At 43.9% G+C, this 18082-nt stretch overlaps 1 protein-coding gene across 2 annotated transcripts in view; it reads right to left on the bottom strand.

The window, feature by feature from the left end:
* Positions 1-17497, bottom strand: part of MAMDC2 (MAM domain containing 2) — a 172253-nt gene extending 154756 nt beyond the window's left edge. For both annotated transcript variants that reach the window (XR_004272642.1, XM_032290933.1), the window contains exons 1-2: positions 16701-17497; positions 16259-16372 (exon numbers count right to left, since the gene is read on the bottom strand). Coding sequence is in view for 1 of the 2 variants with exons in the window: in XM_032290933.1 (XP_032146824.1) it covers positions 16259-16372; positions 16701-16734 (148 nt within the window). In the remaining variant the exon portion in view is untranslated. The remainder of the gene's footprint in view (positions 1-16258; positions 16373-16700) is intronic.
* Between the last annotated feature and the right edge of the window lie 585 nt (positions 17498-18082).

Here is an 18082-nt window from a genome sequence, read left to right on the forward strand (position 1 = left end):
ACACACACACACACACACACACACACACACACACACACACCCCTTCTTACTCATGACTGAGCAGTGTCTTAGAATTTAGTGTCTACATGTTATATATCTTTTCTTTGCTGCAGGAATTGCTTTCTAGATTTGTCAAAATGAGAAAATGCTATCCTGTTTCTGGGAAATAAATCTGTTTTCTCAGTGGAACACTCACTCAAACCAGCAGACAAAGGCAGTTGGGGGTGTCACAACAGCAGGATGAAAGCATAACTGAAAAATCATCTTTTCTATTCACTGCTTCTGCCTAGATACATCCCTGAGGGAAGCATATCACTTATGGAGGAAGTCTCCATGATGCTCGAGCTCATCTGGTATTTCTTTTCATTTAAAAAAGCCTGACAAGGTGCCAGCCTTTGTAGATTGCTAGGGCTGAACTGCCACAGGGACTAAGATTCATTCATCCATTCATCAAACATTCTCTGTGTATCTCTCCAGTGCCAGACACTGTGTTGGGCACAGGAGAATCTGGTGACACAACTGAGAGGGATTCTTTGCTTAGAGTTTAACAGAGTTTATAGGCAATAAATATAAGGCTTAGAGTTTAATAGGATTGATAGACAATGAACAAGTAATTAAATCCACAAGAAAAATATCAAAGTGCCAATGTGCTAGTGAGAGAATTACAATCAGGTGACTGTGAGGAAGGCTGAATTGAAGGTCTATCTTAGCTCAGGAGAGAAGTCAGCATTTTAACCAAGGTTTGAATGAAGAGACAGAGAATGCTGTGTGAAGGTCTAAAGGAAGAGGGTTCCAGACATGCATAGGAAATGGCATTAGTGCACACCCTTACCTATTTCATTCATCAGTGAATCAAGTGTACTGAGCTCCAGCCAAGGGAGCTCATGAATTAGGTAGTTGGGTGTGGCAGTGTTGGTTTCACAAGAACATAACCTTTCATCTCAGCCCCTTAGCGTCTAATAGATCCTCACACAGCCATCAGCCATTACACTTTCTGTGGAAAAAAACAATGAAGAAATCTATTCTTCAAGGATTGAGGCCAAAAAGAACTGAATGTTGCAGAAGCTTTCTCTCAACCCATACTTGACTGAAACTGTCTTTGAAATGTGGAACATGTAATTGGTTTTGTGATAATGGCACTAGGTTACCTGAATGAATGAGGAAATAACTTGTTCTAGGCTTGGGAGAGCAAGTCATAAAGAACCAAGAGCCAAAGGGAGGAGGAAAGGGGGGGCGGTCATGAAAGATGAGCTTAACAAGAAGGATTAATAGAACACAGGCCCTTATTCTCCTATGGTTTCCTAATGCACATGTCCATGTCCCATAGAATGAACTTTGGAAATATTAAAACAAACTTTCTAAACCCTAGTTTCTTCATTGTAAAGAGTACCCTCCTGACTGGGTTTTAAGAATTAAATGAGAGATGCATGCTTGTATGCCATGGGTCAAGAGGCATTGCCTACTACAGGATGGAAAGACAGAAGACTGATCTCACCCCTCTGCCTTTATTCCAAAGTTGAAGGATTTTCATTGTTTTCAGGCTTCTGTGGTGTTTCCTGCTTAACATTCCTACCAGCTTGAGTTCATATGCCTTTTTGCATAACCCAAGCAGGCAAATATTACATTTCTCACTTTTCTTTGCATAAGGATACTTCACTCATTTTCAAAACAAGCCCATCAAGACGATCAAGAAACACAGCTCTACTGGAATTTGTCCAGAGAATGTAGGGCAGTCATGGGGATTCTCTGAGTGTGAGAGTCTCACAGGAGTTCTCGAGCTAATCTCATTTGGAACTTGGAACCAAGCAGAAAATTCTTGTTGTTCCAGGGCTCTGTGCCATATCTAAAGAAAATGATTTCAAATTTTCTCAAGTTAGAATTAATTTCCTCAAATATGAATTCAATTCTCCCTGCGTATGGGAGAATCTAGGAGAAGTTATGTTTTTACATGCTTCCTTTAGTCACTCACATCAGAACTCAAGTAGAAAAGCTTCTTGCCTCAAAGTGCAGTGGAAAAGAAATGAATGTTGCAATTCCTGTATCCCTCACAGAAGGCCAGCAGGAGCCAAGGAATCTGTTACAAAATACAGTTCGGATCTTAAAGACCTACAGGTTTCTGTCTGTCTCATTTTTCTCAACCATAAAATAGGAATAAAAATAGGACTCACTCTCACCAGGCCCTTGGGAGGGTTAAACTAATTAGTAATATAAAACGCTGACAACAATATATATCCAAAAGAAATCACTTCATATGGGCAATTATGTAACTACTATTATTTCTATCACAAAGACCTTTTAAGCCCCATGTCAAGAGAGAATGTAAACAGAGAAGCGACAAAGCAGAGAAGTTATATTTTTATTCTTCAGAGATAAACCTAGGTTAAAATCCAGGCTGCATCAATAACTGGCTCTATAACTTTGGGAATGTTAAAAAAATTTTAAATCCAATTTCTTCATATGTAAAGAGCATCTTCCTCATTGGGGGATTATAAGAATTAAATGAGATGATGCACATCATGTACTTAGCACACGGTTTGGTGATAACTGCTCAAATGTTCAATAAAATAATTGTCATTATTCATATTCCTATTGAATCTTCAAGTTCAATGCCAACATGCCCAATCAGTGCTCTGTAAATGCTTGCAAATGTCACTTTGGTCTCTGAGCTTATCTTTAGCAACTCTGAAATAAAATCTAAGGATAAAAATTTTAAAATGATTATCAAGGTATTCACTTTCAAATATTTAAATAAAACATCCAAGGCATCATCCTTGCTCCCAGCTGAGGGTACCTTGATGGCAAGTCCCTCTGCAGCACACCTGGTGATTGGCGATGGAAACTTAAAGGAGAATAAAACTGAATCCCAGATGGTCACTCTCCAGGCTTTTTCCTTTGTCAATGTCTCCAAGGAAAAGTCCTAAATCACTTATGTCTAAAATCCCAAGCCTTTTGTGCATAACTGTGATTCACTGCACATTAGGATGGAAATAGCAAATATTATCTATTTTTCCAAGACTAATTAATTTTCTAAGAATTCTTAGACTAGTAGGCTAATACTGTGCTCAGCAAGAGATGGCTCATAAATGTGTCCAAACTTATTTTATGACAGGAATACGTTTCCAAAAGCACAAATGATTTCCTAATAACCACCGTGACAAATTAAAGGGGTTGATTAAAAATATAAACCATTTTGCGCCCTTTTCATCTTCTAGCTTTTATTGTAAGTAGCTGAGTTTGTGGAGAGAAGAGGCTTGAGGAATATTTGGAGGCAACTGAGCTGTCTGCTTTCAGCTGTTACACAAATAGGTCACCCTCATCCTCTCTCAAAAGCTGCATAATAGCATACTTGATAAGCAAGAGGGCAATTTGGATCAAACTTGATAACAGAAATACATGATTGGTAATTATAGATATGTCCTTTAATAGAGGATGGTCTAAAAACCTGGCATTGATTTTTTGACAGCAGAATTTTCTTTTGAATTCAATACGCTTTAAAGCAACAGTCCCCAACCTTTTTGGCACCAGGGACTGGTTTTGTGGAAGATGATTTTTCCACAAACCAGGGGGTGGGAGGATGGTTTTAGAATGACTCAAGCACATTGTATTTATTGTGCACTTTATTTCTATTATTATTCATTGCAATATATAGTGAAATGATTATACAATTCACCATAATGTAGAATCAGTGGAAGCCCTGAGCCTGTTTTTTCTGCAACTAGAAAGTTGCAGCTAGGGGTGATGGGAGGCAGTGACAGATCATCAGGTATTAGATTCTCATAAGGAGCACAGAACCTAGATCCCTTGCATGCACAGTTTACGTAGGAGTCACACTCCTATGAGAACTGCCACTGCTGATCTCATAGGAAGTGGAGCTCAGGCGGTAATGCGAGTGATGGGAAGTGGCTGTAAATACAGATGAAGCCTCGCTTGCTTACCAGCTGCTCACCTCCTGCTGTGTGGCTGGGTTTCTAGTAGACTGGTACCTGTCTGTGGCCTGGGGGTTGGGACTTCTGCTTTAAAGGAAGTAGTATAAGTCCTAGTCCACAAGCCCAAGAGAAAACGAATCATATCTTGTGCCAATACAATGCATCCTCAGATGTGTTATTCCCAACGTCACTCATCTTGTATTATATTCAGTACAGAACCATGTGTAAGTAGTTTAACTATTTTATGTTGACAACATAAGCTGACAACAAAGATACTAAAGTTTAATTCACATGTTCCTCATCAAAATTTGTGAAAAAGAAAAAAAAGATTTTTAGAAACAACAGTGCAATCTGAGATGCCTCTTGCCAGTTTTCAGGATTTGTAATGGAAAACCAGAGCTGCTTTCCATAAAGCTGATACTTCAAAGTTGGCTAATATAGGATCAAAACAGACTTCAAAAGAAAATTCTCCAACAATCTACCCTATTATTCACTTTTAATAAAGTCACAGAAATAGAAGACATTTGTAGACACTTAGAAAACTTCCTGCGTTATAGCTTTGGATTAGATGGTTTTGGTCATAAAATATTGGTAAACAAAGGAGTCAGCTCCTCACTGAAGCAAAAGCATATTAAAGTCATCCTCATTATAAGCACAGCCCCAAATAACACTTCAGCTCTCCTTGGCAGTGAGGCAAAAGTTTTTCAAATAAGGAATGGAAATTTCTCTAAGCATCTAGCAAAGTTATAATATATCACAGGACTGTATAGAAACATTGCCATTCTGATAAGAGTAATAGAATAAAGAGGTACCAAAATACTTGTCTAGAAGGGCAACGAACTTGCAAAAGCACATTTATTTGTGTACTCCTTTAATTCTTTCACAGTAGGAATAAATGAACTTGAAGTTTAGGAATACTCCTTAAGACTGTGAAAGTATTTTAGGTCAAGCTGTAAAATTTCCCTGAAGTTCTCTTCCATGATTATACTGGGGAGTGAGAAGAGAATTCTTCAAATGGTTCCAAGAGCAAACTCTAATCTGTTATCAAAAAGAAAATTAGTAAAAATGACATTTCTCTGTCTCTACCTGATGCCTTCCAAAGGCTCATCATTGCCCAGGAGATACGCTGTTGTAGCTGGGGCCTAGAACTCAGGGAAGGAGTTGTAAATGTTGGGACATCATCAACACTGATGATGTGGGTAGAGGTTTCCAACCTTCTCTAGAGAAGCATATGCCTTGCAAGTCTGTCTTCCTTGGTGTTGACCTCTGGAAGAACAAAGGCGCCTTCCAATTCCAAATAAATTAGGACCACATGAAGCTCGAGCCAGGTGAGCTTGACTTGAGAGTCCCACTCTCTCCCTCTCTGAGTTGCTTTGGGCATGTTATCTTCATCTCTTTGTTTCTCACGCTTTCTCATTATAAAATACTGATAATAACCATCTTCAAGATTGCTATGAAAGTTAAAGATGATGACAGTAAATGTGCTTGGCAGGCACTATTAAAAGCTTCCTATAGCTCACACCCAGGCTGAATAGGAAGCTATTGCATGACTATCTCATTAAGTTTCACTTCACACTTCTCACTGGGAACTACTTCCATAACAGAAATAGAATATATTATGCATTAAAATTCCCATAGACATAAAACAACTCCCTGCAGCTTATAAAAGACTTGTTTTTGTTTTGTTTTTAAAGAGTTAGGGACTCACCAAGGCTCCAGGAGTGGTCTTGAACTCCTGGCTTTAAAGTGACCGTACCACTTCAGCCTCCCAAAGTGCTGGGATTCCAATGATGAACTACTACGCCCGGCCTTGTTTTTGCTTTTTAATCAGTAAGTTCCAGGGCACATCATAATTACCACAGATTCAGCCCAAGCTCCTATCTGCCATGTATTTACAGTAGAAATGAAATTTCACACATTTGAAGTCAGCACTCCAGTGCCCACAAGCCATTCAGTGGAGGGCACCTGGAATTACATGGGCCAAAGGAATCCACAGGCTCTTGGGGTGTGCCTGAATCGTCAAAGTGGAACTTGGGTCTAATCCAGAGCTAGTGAGGAAGCCCCCCTCTTTTCAATCTTCTTTCTTTGCTGGTCTCTTCCTCTCACTGCAGAAACAAGCTCAAGTCTCCTCTTCATAAAACAAAACAAGACAAAAACGAAAATAAAAACTTCCATCTCAAAGTTTCTTTGTAGATATGGTTGAACCCCTTTCTTCCAACATCTAAACTTTTCTTGCTGAGAAGTCTCTACCAACCACTGACATTTCCCATTCTTTCTTCCACCCTACTGCAAGGGGCCCCACTGATCACATCCTCTTTTTGAAACTCCGAACTCCTTTTGCTTCTACAATCTTTCACTTTCCTAATTCCCGTCATACATGCCTAGTTCCTTCCATTTCTTTCATGTCCCCATCCCCTTCCTAAACTTAATTCTTAAATATGAGCTCAAGGCATCTTTCTTAGCCTCCTGCTATTATTCCTTTATCCATTCTCTTTGGGTGATATCATCTCTGCTCACAACTTTAACCACTACCTTTCTGTTGAAGGTTCCCATAGTCCTGCCCAGACTATAACTGACCTCTACATTCCTACATCAATGCCCTCCTGGAAATGTCCACTTGGATGTTTCCCAGGCAGCTCAGAAATGACCATATCGTTTCTACCCTAAACATGAAGTTCCTTTTGAAACTCTCCCAACTGTTGGCACCATCAACCTAACAGCTGCCCAAACTAGAAATTTCAGAGTCACTCTTCCTCTGACTCATCACTCCTTTCCATCAGTCCTCAAGCCCTGCCAACTTAATCCCCTTTATGGTGATTTATCTACTCCTTGCCTTTTGTACCTAACACCCCTGCCCTAATTCAGGCCCTCATCATATTCTCCCTTAGATCCATGGGTAGCCTCCTGATTAGCCTCCCCATTGCCAATTCTATCTCCCTCAAATTGAGCCTCCTCACAGATACTGAATGAACGGGCAGGTCCAGCAGTGAAGTAATAAATGTCCAGTAATAACGTCACACAAATGCCTCCTTCCTGAAGTATCTTGCCTATACCTTGCATCTCTGTATTACTCTTGCCCAAATATTGCTCTCTATACTCCCTATTGATTCTGAGAGCTAATTGATAACCTTCCAGTACCTCCTTTACTGCTTGATCTAATGAAAGGCATTGACTAGTACACAATTCCTTTTACTTTCTATCATAATTACAGGTTTTTTGCTTCCTCTATTGGTCTAGGGCCACCACTAAGGGCAGGGACCATAACTGTAAACTCCAAGGGTCGACCATGTACTCATATACTATGTCCTCCAACCACTAACATAGTACCTGATGGATAGTAGACACTTAGATGCTTGTTCACAGTATGAATAGTCTTCAGATTTTTCTGTAACACATATTACTTATTCATGATGCAATGATATCACTTGTTTTATTATCTTATTCTTAGCCTCAGAATCCCATAAAACACATGCAAATTTCTCACAAAGTAGAGAAAGAAAATATTCTGGAAGATCTCACTGACTTGCAGACCTGATCCTCTGCTTCTCCATTTGTCATAGTCATATGTGAAAACTTCTTCCCAGAGCAGACAAATATCCTTACATGCTTTTAACCATCAAGATGGGTACTATGGACATCTCACATCTGAGTGCCTCAGAAACACCCATTCTCCATAGCTGGTTCAAAGTCTGGTCATCTTTTGCCAAAAAATACTTTCAGACCCAGCACTGTCTCTCAAGGTTGCATTGTGATTGTTTGTGATGGCAGAGAATCAAGGGACTTAGGCAGCCCTGATGGGTAAATAATCCAAGAGGTTTTTGTTCATTGGCAAATCAGTGATGAAACAGGCCATGTACTGGTGAGACAAGCTGTAATACTGCTTCACTGTTATATTTGGAAAGTACAACATAAGCCTTCAAAGTCTTTGAAGTCCCATGGTAGGAAGGATTACTAAAGACAACCTCTTTTACAACAGGAAAAAAATGTTAAGGATTTTCTATTTTTTTTTTTTTTTAATCAACAATGGCTTTCAAGATTGATTAAATTCAAAGTGTTTGGTGACACCACATATTGTTTGTCGGGCACTGTGAGGAGGATGTGATTCCTGTTCTCAGGCTGAACAGTTCAATGAGGTGACAGGGTAGAGACCCTTATCAGGAGATGCTAATCAAAAGATTTACATAGTGGAAAGTGAAGACAGCCATGGGAAGGGAGGGTTTTTACTTGGAAAAGTGATGGAATGTTTTAAGAAACAGCTGGACTTTAAAGCATAGGTGGAACTTAAATAGGTGAGGATGGGACAGGAGAATAGAAAAGCAGCATTATACAGGTAAAGATAACTTTGTAAATAGAACAAGAAGCAAGTAAGTAAAGGGCATGTTGAAGAACAGCACATTAGAGATTAATGGGAGGGAAGATGAGAAATATAATTTGGGGCAAACTGTGAAGGGCCTTGAATGCCAAACAAGGCATTTTGCACTTCAGCCTGTGGGTAATTGCTAATCATCAAAAGATTCTCAAGATGAGGGCATTTCTTCTTTCTTATATTTGGAGGAGCCCTTCCAATACACATTCCTCAATCATGGACACATATCAGAATCACCTAGGGAGTCTGTTAGTGTGTGTTTGTTTTTTAATGATGTCAAGTCTGGCAAGTAAGTCAGAATCTCTTAGAGTAGGGCCTGGATATAACTTTAAAAAAAAAAAAAAAACTTTTTACCTGATTTTTAATGTCTAGCCAAGGCTGAGAACCATTGCATAGGTTAAAGAATATCTACCTATCTAGATATCTATAGAAAGATCTATAAATCTATAGATATAGACTAGGTAGATGGATGCATAATCAAACACTCCAAGAACCTAGACCTGAATGCATAACTACATTTATATGATTTAGTTGATTAAGAAAAGCATAAGAAAAATTGAAAGAGTGTGCTGGGATAGTGGTTAGATGTGAAAATCAGGGTTGACCAACAAGGATGCCCAATACAAGTTCAACTACCTGTTGGATCTGCTTATTGAGATACCCATCACCTCTACTAACAAACTGATTTCACTCAATTTCTTCAAAACCTAATATTGTTTGATAAGAGACAGAAGTAAGACTGATGCTGGGGTGATCTACCAAAAGTTTGTTATTTTTGTAAGGCCAGTTGCTTCGCCGGGAGGTTGGACACACCCACCTCTGCACCCGGCACCAGGCTCTGCACTCGGCACCTAGCTCTGCTGCATGGCTCCCTGGGAAGACTCCAGCTGATGCAAGGCTCCTGGCCGGCTCTCCCACCAGAAAACCCACCCAACAACCTGCCAACCAATAGCGGCCCGCCCGGTCTCAATCCCGCTCCCCTGGAGTCAGAGCGCCCAGCTGTTGCTCGTTCCTCCTAGCCATAAAAACCCCACACCCCAGGAAGTTGGCACTACTTCCCTGGCCTCTTTCCCTGGAACCATGGAACCATGCCTGGGAGCTGAATAAATTGGCATTTAATTTTCATATACTGGCCTCAGTTTCCTCATTTTAAACTCGGCAATAACCCTTACAATTTTAAGTGTCAGAATTTTTAAATGAATATTATGCCCCAAGATACAAGTTACCAAAACATGGTAACTGTAGGCTAAAAGATTTGAAGATGGAAACAAAAGCATAAAATCCTATGACAAAAAAAAATTTTTTTTTTCCTCCTCACATATTATGACCTTAGCTGACTTCTGCAATTATGGGAAGGGAAACATCCTAAAAATCTCCAGGTGTCTTATCAGGGATCAGACTAGGATTTGGGTAGCCACTTCCCATTCAGCAACTCTAATTTGAGTAGTGAGGAAGTCAGATGGGGTGCTGACCTTCCTAAGAAAGAGGCTGGCAAGGCAGAGCTTACATCCACAGATGTCAGTTGAGGCAGGGACTAGCAGGCAGATACTACAACCCAGGTGGGTTAAAGCTCAAGCGGAGGAGTCAGGCAAGAGAACTCAAAGACCCAGAGTGATTGACAGGAAGGCCAAGGGTTAGAATCTTGCTCAAGAGCTTAGGGGATGAGAGATCAATTAGGCTGGGGGTCTCACAGAAGGCACCAGCACCATCACCAGTGGAGCCGCTTGATGCTTAGGCACTAGCAGGCTGGGGTGGGAGAATAATGAATCAGGAAGCAAAGTATTCTTGACAACAACCAATAATATATGGAGAAAAAAAAAGTGTCATCTGCTGGAAGAGACTATATGCTAAGTGTGAAACTCAGTCTTATTACTTTATAGCCACGCCTCGTTAAGCCATACAAAAGTGAAATGAGGCTTACCAGTGCTTAAACTAGAGCCAAATAAGAAAAATCAGGTTCTTTCTCTGGTTGGAATGAAGAGTAGATGGCATAACTATAAGCAAAGAAAATCATACTCTCCTTAGCTCCCCAGAAGCTGTGTTGGAAAGCTGTCTGAATTAGAAAAACTAATGTTTAAAGTTTATGATGTTGATAAAAGACACATCAAGTAATAGTAAGAACATTGGGTTACATGTATAAAGTCCTCACTCTGTGTTAAATGTATTAACGTATATAGTCTTCACAATAATCTTATGTGATAGGTACTTTTACTACATCCATTTTATAGCCAAGGAAACTGAGACAGGGAGAGGATAAATTTCCCAAGTCCACACAGCTTGAAAGGGCAGAGCCTGGATTCTAATCCAAGTTATCCAGCTCCAGAGTTTATGTTAACAATGAAGCTTAAGCTGTTCTGCATAATAAGGAACTACCTTTGAAGGGACAGAACAAACCAGGAGCACATAGGAAAATGCTTAAGGACATGTTCGTGATCTAATACATTCATTCAATAGGTTGTTTCAGTCCACAACTATTTATCAAGCACCCGCTATATGCCACGCCCTTTTCGACACGCTGAAGATTGCAGACAGGTGGGATCCCTATACATCTGAAAAGAGTGAATACATGTTACATGATATGGCATAAAATGCAGTGTTTTGTGGCTTTGCTAGGCCCCAAACACTGCATCTTTGGAATCTGAGTTCTTCCACAAGTCTGAAATATAATTAGCTCTCTGATGAAGAGTTTCCAACACAATGAAGTTTCAGAGTTTAAAACCCAGAGTGGAGACAGGAACGTTTTCAGGGAGGCAGCAATGCTGGAGGAAAAGAAACTGGTGGAGAGCCAAGGAGCTGAGGCCCTGTCCCAGGGCTGCCTGGGACTTGGTCTGTGTATGAGGAGGCCGCACTGGATGACCTCCAAGGCCCAGCTCTGGAATCTGGGTTCCCAGGAAGCAAGGCAGAAGCAAGGCTGTCCTCAGGTACGGCACAGTGGTGCTCAACCTGAGAGTAGTCACAGCCAGGGCAGCAGCAAGAAACAGCATGTGATATTTCAAAGATAACCAGACCACATTTCTGGGGTCATCCATCTCTCCCAGAGGGTGTCAAGGAACATCCCAGACTCAGGCTGATTTCCAGCCTCCATACACCGTGGGGATTGTGCTTCTGCTTAGAGAGCTCTAAGAATAATCCGCAGACATAATGCAGGAGCAAGTAGCCCCATGCAGAAGGGCGTAACTCATCTGCCAGGGTGGGATGCTGAATCAACCTTCCAAAAATCAGGAAAGGAGTTGTAATCTGCAGGAAGCAGAAGACTGGCTCTCCTCTCTCAGGAACTTGGGATCCTTGCCAGATTTGTGGCTCTAGCTGAGCCTCAAGAAATATCAGGCAGGATTCATCACTGTTAATAATAACTGGCACATGACTGAGGGCAGAACTAAAACACAGATGGCCAGGGAGCTGAAAGTGTCCTTAGAAGAGAAGGAACAAGTCTGGGTGAAGGAAGAGGGTATCAGAGAGAGACACACACATGTATTTACGTGATTTCAGGACATTCTACCATGACCCCACCCCACTCCTTCGTGATGCCCAACCCTGTAGCCCACCTGCCTGCCTCAGATGCTATCACTCACTCCTGGGTACAAAAGCCATCCACACTTCTTCTGTATTAGGCAATTTCTCAAACCCTGACTCCTACGGTGGAAAAACAATGCAGGTGTTCTCTATAACAAGTGCTTTCAATTTCTCTTTTTACCTCCTCTTCACCTGAGACATTTCTCCATCTACCTTCCTCTTCCAGGTAGCTGAGTATTCCAAACTCCTAATTAAAGGGCAGCATCTAGATTTGGCTTTACCCTGCCTCTGCTTCTCGAGTGGCTTGCTCACAGAGTTCAGTTCAAGGTGCTAAGCCACAACATCCAAAAATGAGAATGAAGCCAAAATCCACTCAATGATTCCTTTAAATTATGCCTGTTTGGATGCAAGACCAACTGCATCGTCTACAAGAATCCTCAGGGCAAAGGGCCTCTACACCTACAGCTGGCATCAGGAAAATGGAATAAGGAGCCTTGATTTCAGCTGAGGGCCACTGCTCAAAGGGGTTCCCAGATCCTCTGAGCTGTGAATAAAGATGATTTTTTAAAATAGGATAAATTAATGAAGAAAGATTTTCACAGGGTTAAGCAGATTCCTGGCCAGGCACAGTGGTTCATGCCTGTAATCCCTATAAGGTGGGAGGCTGAGGCAGGCAGATCACCTGAGGTCAGGAGTTTGAGACCAGCCAGGCCTACATGGCAAAACTCCATCTCTACTAAAAATACAAAAATTAGCTAGGAGTAGTGGTTCACACCTGTAGTCCCAGCTACTCAGAAGGCTGAAGCAGGAGAATCACTTGAACCTCGGAGGCGAAGGTTGCAATGACCCGAGGTCATGCCATTGCACTCCAGCCTGGCAAAAAAGCGAGATTCCTTCTCAAAAAACAAAACAAACATATCCCTTCTTTCCTGGATTTAATTCAAAGTTAAGATTTAGAAGTGAGTTCAAATTTGAGTCTGACATAATATCACTTCCCTTGACAACTTAGGGAAAACTAAAATATTCTGCAAAAAGAATAAAGGGAGATGAAGAAAACAAGGTAACCACTGTCAAAATGAGAAAGTAGGCAAAGCTGGGTTTCAGTGCTCAATCCCCTGAACTGCTACACTGCCATTCCCTAGGGGAACCCATTATTAGGATAAGCAACCCACGCTAACACAATGCCTGGTCAAAACTTACCTATTCTGTGCCCAGTGGAGATAAAGCGTATTTTAAGCGGCCATGAAATAGAGACACTGGAACTGTCATCAGGGATATCTAGGGACTTAATACTCTAAATCAAACCCATGAACCTCAATTACTATTTCAGGCAGCAAAGTAGAGATTTAGAGACAAGGAAACTTTTCCAACTACCCCCAGATTTGATTCTCCTGTGATGAAATTCTAATTTATAGATTTCTTTCCCCACTTACCTCCCTTCTTTGGCCTTTTGCATTGTTCTCTCCACAGTAAATTAAGCTACTGACCATGGACATATAAAAAGTGCATCTGGCATGAATATTTATTGCAGCACTATTTACAATATCAAAGACTTAGAACCAACCCAAATGCCCATTAATGGCAGACTGCCTGAAGAAAATGTGGCACATATACACCATGGATTACCATGCTGCTGTAAAAAAGAATGAGTTCATGCCCTTTGCAGGGACATGGATGAAGCTGGAGGCATCATTCTCAACAAATTAACACAGGAACAGAAAACCAAACACTGCATGTTCTCACTCATAAGTGGGACTTGGACAATGAGAACACATGGACACAGGGAGGGGAAAATCACAAACTGGGGCCTATCAGGGGTAGGGGCCAAGAGGAGGGAGAGCATTAGGACAAATACCTAATGCACATGGGGCTTAAAACCTAGACGATGGGTTGATGGGTGCAGCAAACCCCCATGGAACATGTATACCTATGTAACAAACCTGCACATTCTGCACATGTATCCCAGAACTTAAAAGAAAAAAAAAGGGCATCTGGACAAAAGTCTCTGAAACCCACTACACTCTATGGTGGATCCAGTGCATGGAGGTGAATGGAGCCAGTTCCAAAGGGTTTCTGCAGCAAGAAGTGCATTTGCAGAGAGGCTTGTGAACAGCTTGCCAAATTTCAGCTTGGGAGAATTTTATTATCTTTAATTTACCAACCTAAAAATGGGCTTATAAGGGAAATTCTTAGTGATGTCTTCTTAGCAGGCAACCATAGCAACTGCCACACACCTACCTCACCACCCTGGAGCCTGGATAGACTGCTATGTCCAAGTTCTGGCCTTTGAAAAACTGAATCTGGAACAACTGGAGCCTAACCTGCCTGCTCCACCCTGGAGCACTCAGAGGAGAATGAATTAACTTCCCCAGCCAACCCAGTAGTCCCAATCCTGAACCAGAAAGCAGAGGCTTGTTAGAAAAAATGCAGAAAGCAAAGCCACAGTACCTTCATTATACTATTAAACTGTAATCACCTTTTTCTATAAGAGTCTTCCTGTTTTCCCTGAAGGGGGACTGTTTAACTGCCTTCTGGGGCAGAGGTGCCAACTCAGCAGAGAGACTTCCTGTGGGTCTGGGAGGCAGCTGTGTTCAGCACGCTGTGGCATGCCCACTGACCCAGAGGCAGGCTGCGACGGGGGCCCCCATCCTCACAGAGGGTCGGAGGCGTGGGCTCAGAGACTAAGGCTCCTGGCTTAACGATTGATGTTGATTTCCTTTTCTGAGGGCCAGCACTAGGGTGAGGCAAGCCAAGTGCTTAGGGAGCAAGACAAGGAGCTGTTCACTCTCCGGTTCTGCAAGTAGCTCCTTCACCCTAGTGCCAGCCCTACTAAGAGGCAGCAACAGCACAGGTGTGTGTGTACATACTGTGGAAGTCAGCGGTTCTCAAAGCCTGGTCCCAAGACCAGCATCATCAGCATCACCTGGGAACTTGTTAGAAATTCTCAGGTCCCATGAATCAGACACTCAGCAGGTGGGGCCCAGCAATCTGTGTCTTACAAGCCCACCAGGTGATTCTGATGCAGCTGAGGTTTGAGAAGCTCTGTGCTGGAGAAGAGTGCTCTCCTAAGCCAGTCTCTTGGCATTTCTAAGATCATCTCCCAAAATGCTTCCCTACAGCCAGAATAGGGAAAGGGTGAGTGGTGAGATTACAGAGACTTCCTAAAGCCATCAGCAAGGTAGGAATCCCTCGAATAATAAACCAGGAATTGCTTTTTCCTGGACACCCCTAAGTAAATTGTAGTACTCAAGACTTGGCAATTGTTGGATAAAGATGGAGATTACTACAGAACCAGTTCCTTCCTGTTTCTTCCTAACTAGACACTCAGCCATTGCATGACACTGTGATATGGACTAGCTATTTGAATATTCTACGGCTGAGATTCCTTCCTCTGTAAAATGAGTCCAACATCACCTACCTGTGAGAGTCAGAGAAGTTAATGTATGCAGATCCCTGAGAAGAAACGTGGGGCAGAGTGAGCTATGGAGACAGTTCACACATCTAACCAGGGCTTCTGGGCTCCATTCTCCCCAGACGGAGCCAGGTGGATCTGGCGCCTGAAGACAGCTGAGTGGGGAAGGTGGTGAGCTGGTTTCATCTAGGGTGCATATGTTTTTAAAGAAGGCTATTTTCCAATCCAAACAGTCTATGGGCATTAAGCTTCATTGGTGGTGACAGAAGAGAAAGGAAAGGAGAAGGGACACCCGTACCGTCTGCCATTGGATACTGAGACACACACACACACACACACACACACACACACACATATATATATATATATGTAAATGAAGGCGAGATGACACTTCAGAAGACCCTACATTTAAACTCTGTCCCTGGGACCCAAACAGTATAGAGTAGTGTGACAACGACCACTGCCCAGCAGCTGAGGGACCCCAGGCATTTGGCAGTGGACATGGTTTCTTTTGTCCAGGGGAGGATTATAAACAGGAGTGTGGGGATGAAATCACACAGCAAAAAAATACTGTTGGGCACAAGGGAGACGTGATGTCTTAGCACTGAGGTCTCATCACAGAATTGTGGAACCATTTCTGCAAAGCTGAAGGAGAATTAATCCTATCCAGGTTTTCTCAACGCACAGACATGTCTCTCCAGGACCAGAAAGGTTGCTGGCCTGCAGAGGGCACAGCTGGTGGGGGACAATAATGAGCTGCGCTCTGTTTCCCCCTTCTATTAAGGTGTGCTGGGGTGAGACGCAAATTTTAAGCTTCTACCCACAGGCCAGGTAAACAAAGGGCGGCCTCCCGCCTGCCCCTGTGTCTGCCTCGGCCATCCCTTGCAGCACAGCTGAGGGCTTTGAGGAGGATCCATGACTCACACTTTTCTTGCCAAAGGGAATTAACTCCAAGGTAACAGTACCCATGTGGGGAAAAAAAAGCAAGCCAAATCAAGGAAGAAAGTTCACCTCGCGCCCCTCTCCACCGAGCCCCCTTACCTTCCTCATTTAAAATCCAGGGCAGAAAGGCCACCACGGAGTCAAAGCCGCAAGTGCTCTCTTCAAAGGCACAGGACCCAGCGGGCAGGTCGAGGGCACCAGCGAGCTGCAGGGCTGAGGACACAAAGCGAGTTTCAGTTCGAGCTCCCCTCAGGAGCGTTTGCACCAACTTGGGGCGCCCAGGGGGACTGTCTGGTGAAAGCAGAGGAAAAAGGAGCGGGAGGAGCGGGAGAAGATGCAGTACCTGTCCCCCAGCATCCACTGAGACCCCATGCCCACCCCACTCCAGGCTTGGCCAGGGGAGGGAGTTAGCAGTCGCGGAGGATCGGCAGGCGCCCTCGGATAGCCCAGCCCAGCACGGTGAGCCGGGCCGCCCCGGACAGCAGGAGCGGGGGCGAGGCGTCAGAGCGCCCCAGGGGTTGTTCTGGGGTCCAGGCCTTACCTTGCAACGCCAGGAGGACGCCCCTTAACAGCATGGTCGCGATTCAGGGAGGTGGTCTGGGAAGGGGTGCACGCTGCCAGCCCGCTGGGACAGGCTGCTCCTAGTGAAAGGGATCGTGGGAAGCAGGGTCGCCAGGGTCGCCGGGGACAGAGAAGTCGAGAGGCAAAGCTTGCTGTCTGAGCTGCCCAACTTTGCAGAGCGGCTCCCGGAGCGAAGCGGTACGCTGGAAGGTGCCCGAATGGAGAGCGCCAGCGCCGCGGCGCTGAGCAGCAGCCTCGGGTCAGACCGCGGCCCAGCTGGTCCTGGGCGACGATGCGGCTGGGCAGGCAGGAGACAACTACACACTTTGAAAGGCCAGCCACGACTGGCTGGGAGAGGAGAAGTCGGCCCGCAGTGCCTTCTCTCAGGATTTTAAAGCTTGGGACCAGAGCCCTTGCAGACACTTGGAAGGGGCAGGCCTTCCAGGAGTCCCTCCGCTGGGTTGGGACCGGAGGCGCGCGCCCCGCCCAGCCGCGGTGGGAACTAGCTTATTTCTGGGGACAGCTTCCCTGCATCTGGCATGTCAGTCCCGCAGGGCTGGCCCTAATTTTAACTTCTCCCCAGAATTAAAGAGGGTGGAATTCTCCTAGGACAGCCTGGAGGAAAATTTGGAAACGGTTGGGTGGAATAAGCTTCATATCTAAGGAGTTTCAGCGTTTACGGTCCAGCAGTGCTAACCCTGGAATACCACCCTCACTTTTTTAGCTGGTGGAATGTCTGGCATGCCTGGTGCTCAGCATTCCCTCCTTCCTTCCGGTGAAATGGGGGCATTCCTTGTCTCCAAAGAGCCATGATAGATTGATTAGTGGGAGCCTTTAACTGGGGGGGGTGTTGGGGGAGGGGGTTACTTCTGAGGAACCTGTTTGCTTTGGACACTAAGTGGGTCTCCAATATTCTCTTCATCCAAAGAGTTCTTCCCCCTATCTTCTTCCTTCTCCTCCTCCTCCTCCTTTCTCCCCTTTATAATTTTGTGAGGAGGGCAGGGGTTTTAAAACCTGAGGGTGCATCAGAATCTGCTGAAGGGGCTCACCTTCCGTTTCTGATCCCGTAGTTCTGGAGTGGGCCTGAAAGGCTGCACCTGTGGTGGTGATAAGTTTCCAGAGGTGGCTGCTGGTGCAGCTGCAGCTGGTTTGGGACAACACTTTGAGGACCATTAGCCTAACAAACTCCTGTTGAGCCATCAGTTCCACCTGCTCCCATGCCTTCACCTGGCTTCCAGACCACTGGTTCTCCTGGTCTTTCATTGGCAGCTTCTTCTCAGCCTCTTTGCTGTTGGTTATCTCTGTGACCCCTTACGATGAGAGTGCCTCCAAGTTCTTCCCTAGCACCTCCTATTTCTTTCT

This window comes from Sapajus apella, unplaced genomic scaffold, assembly GCF_009761245.1.
Source record: "Sapajus apella isolate SASKATOON/1434 unplaced genomic scaffold, GSC_monkey_1.0 scaffold24, whole genome shotgun sequence".
NCBI lineage: Eukaryota > Metazoa > Chordata > Mammalia > Primates > Cebidae > Sapajus > Sapajus apella.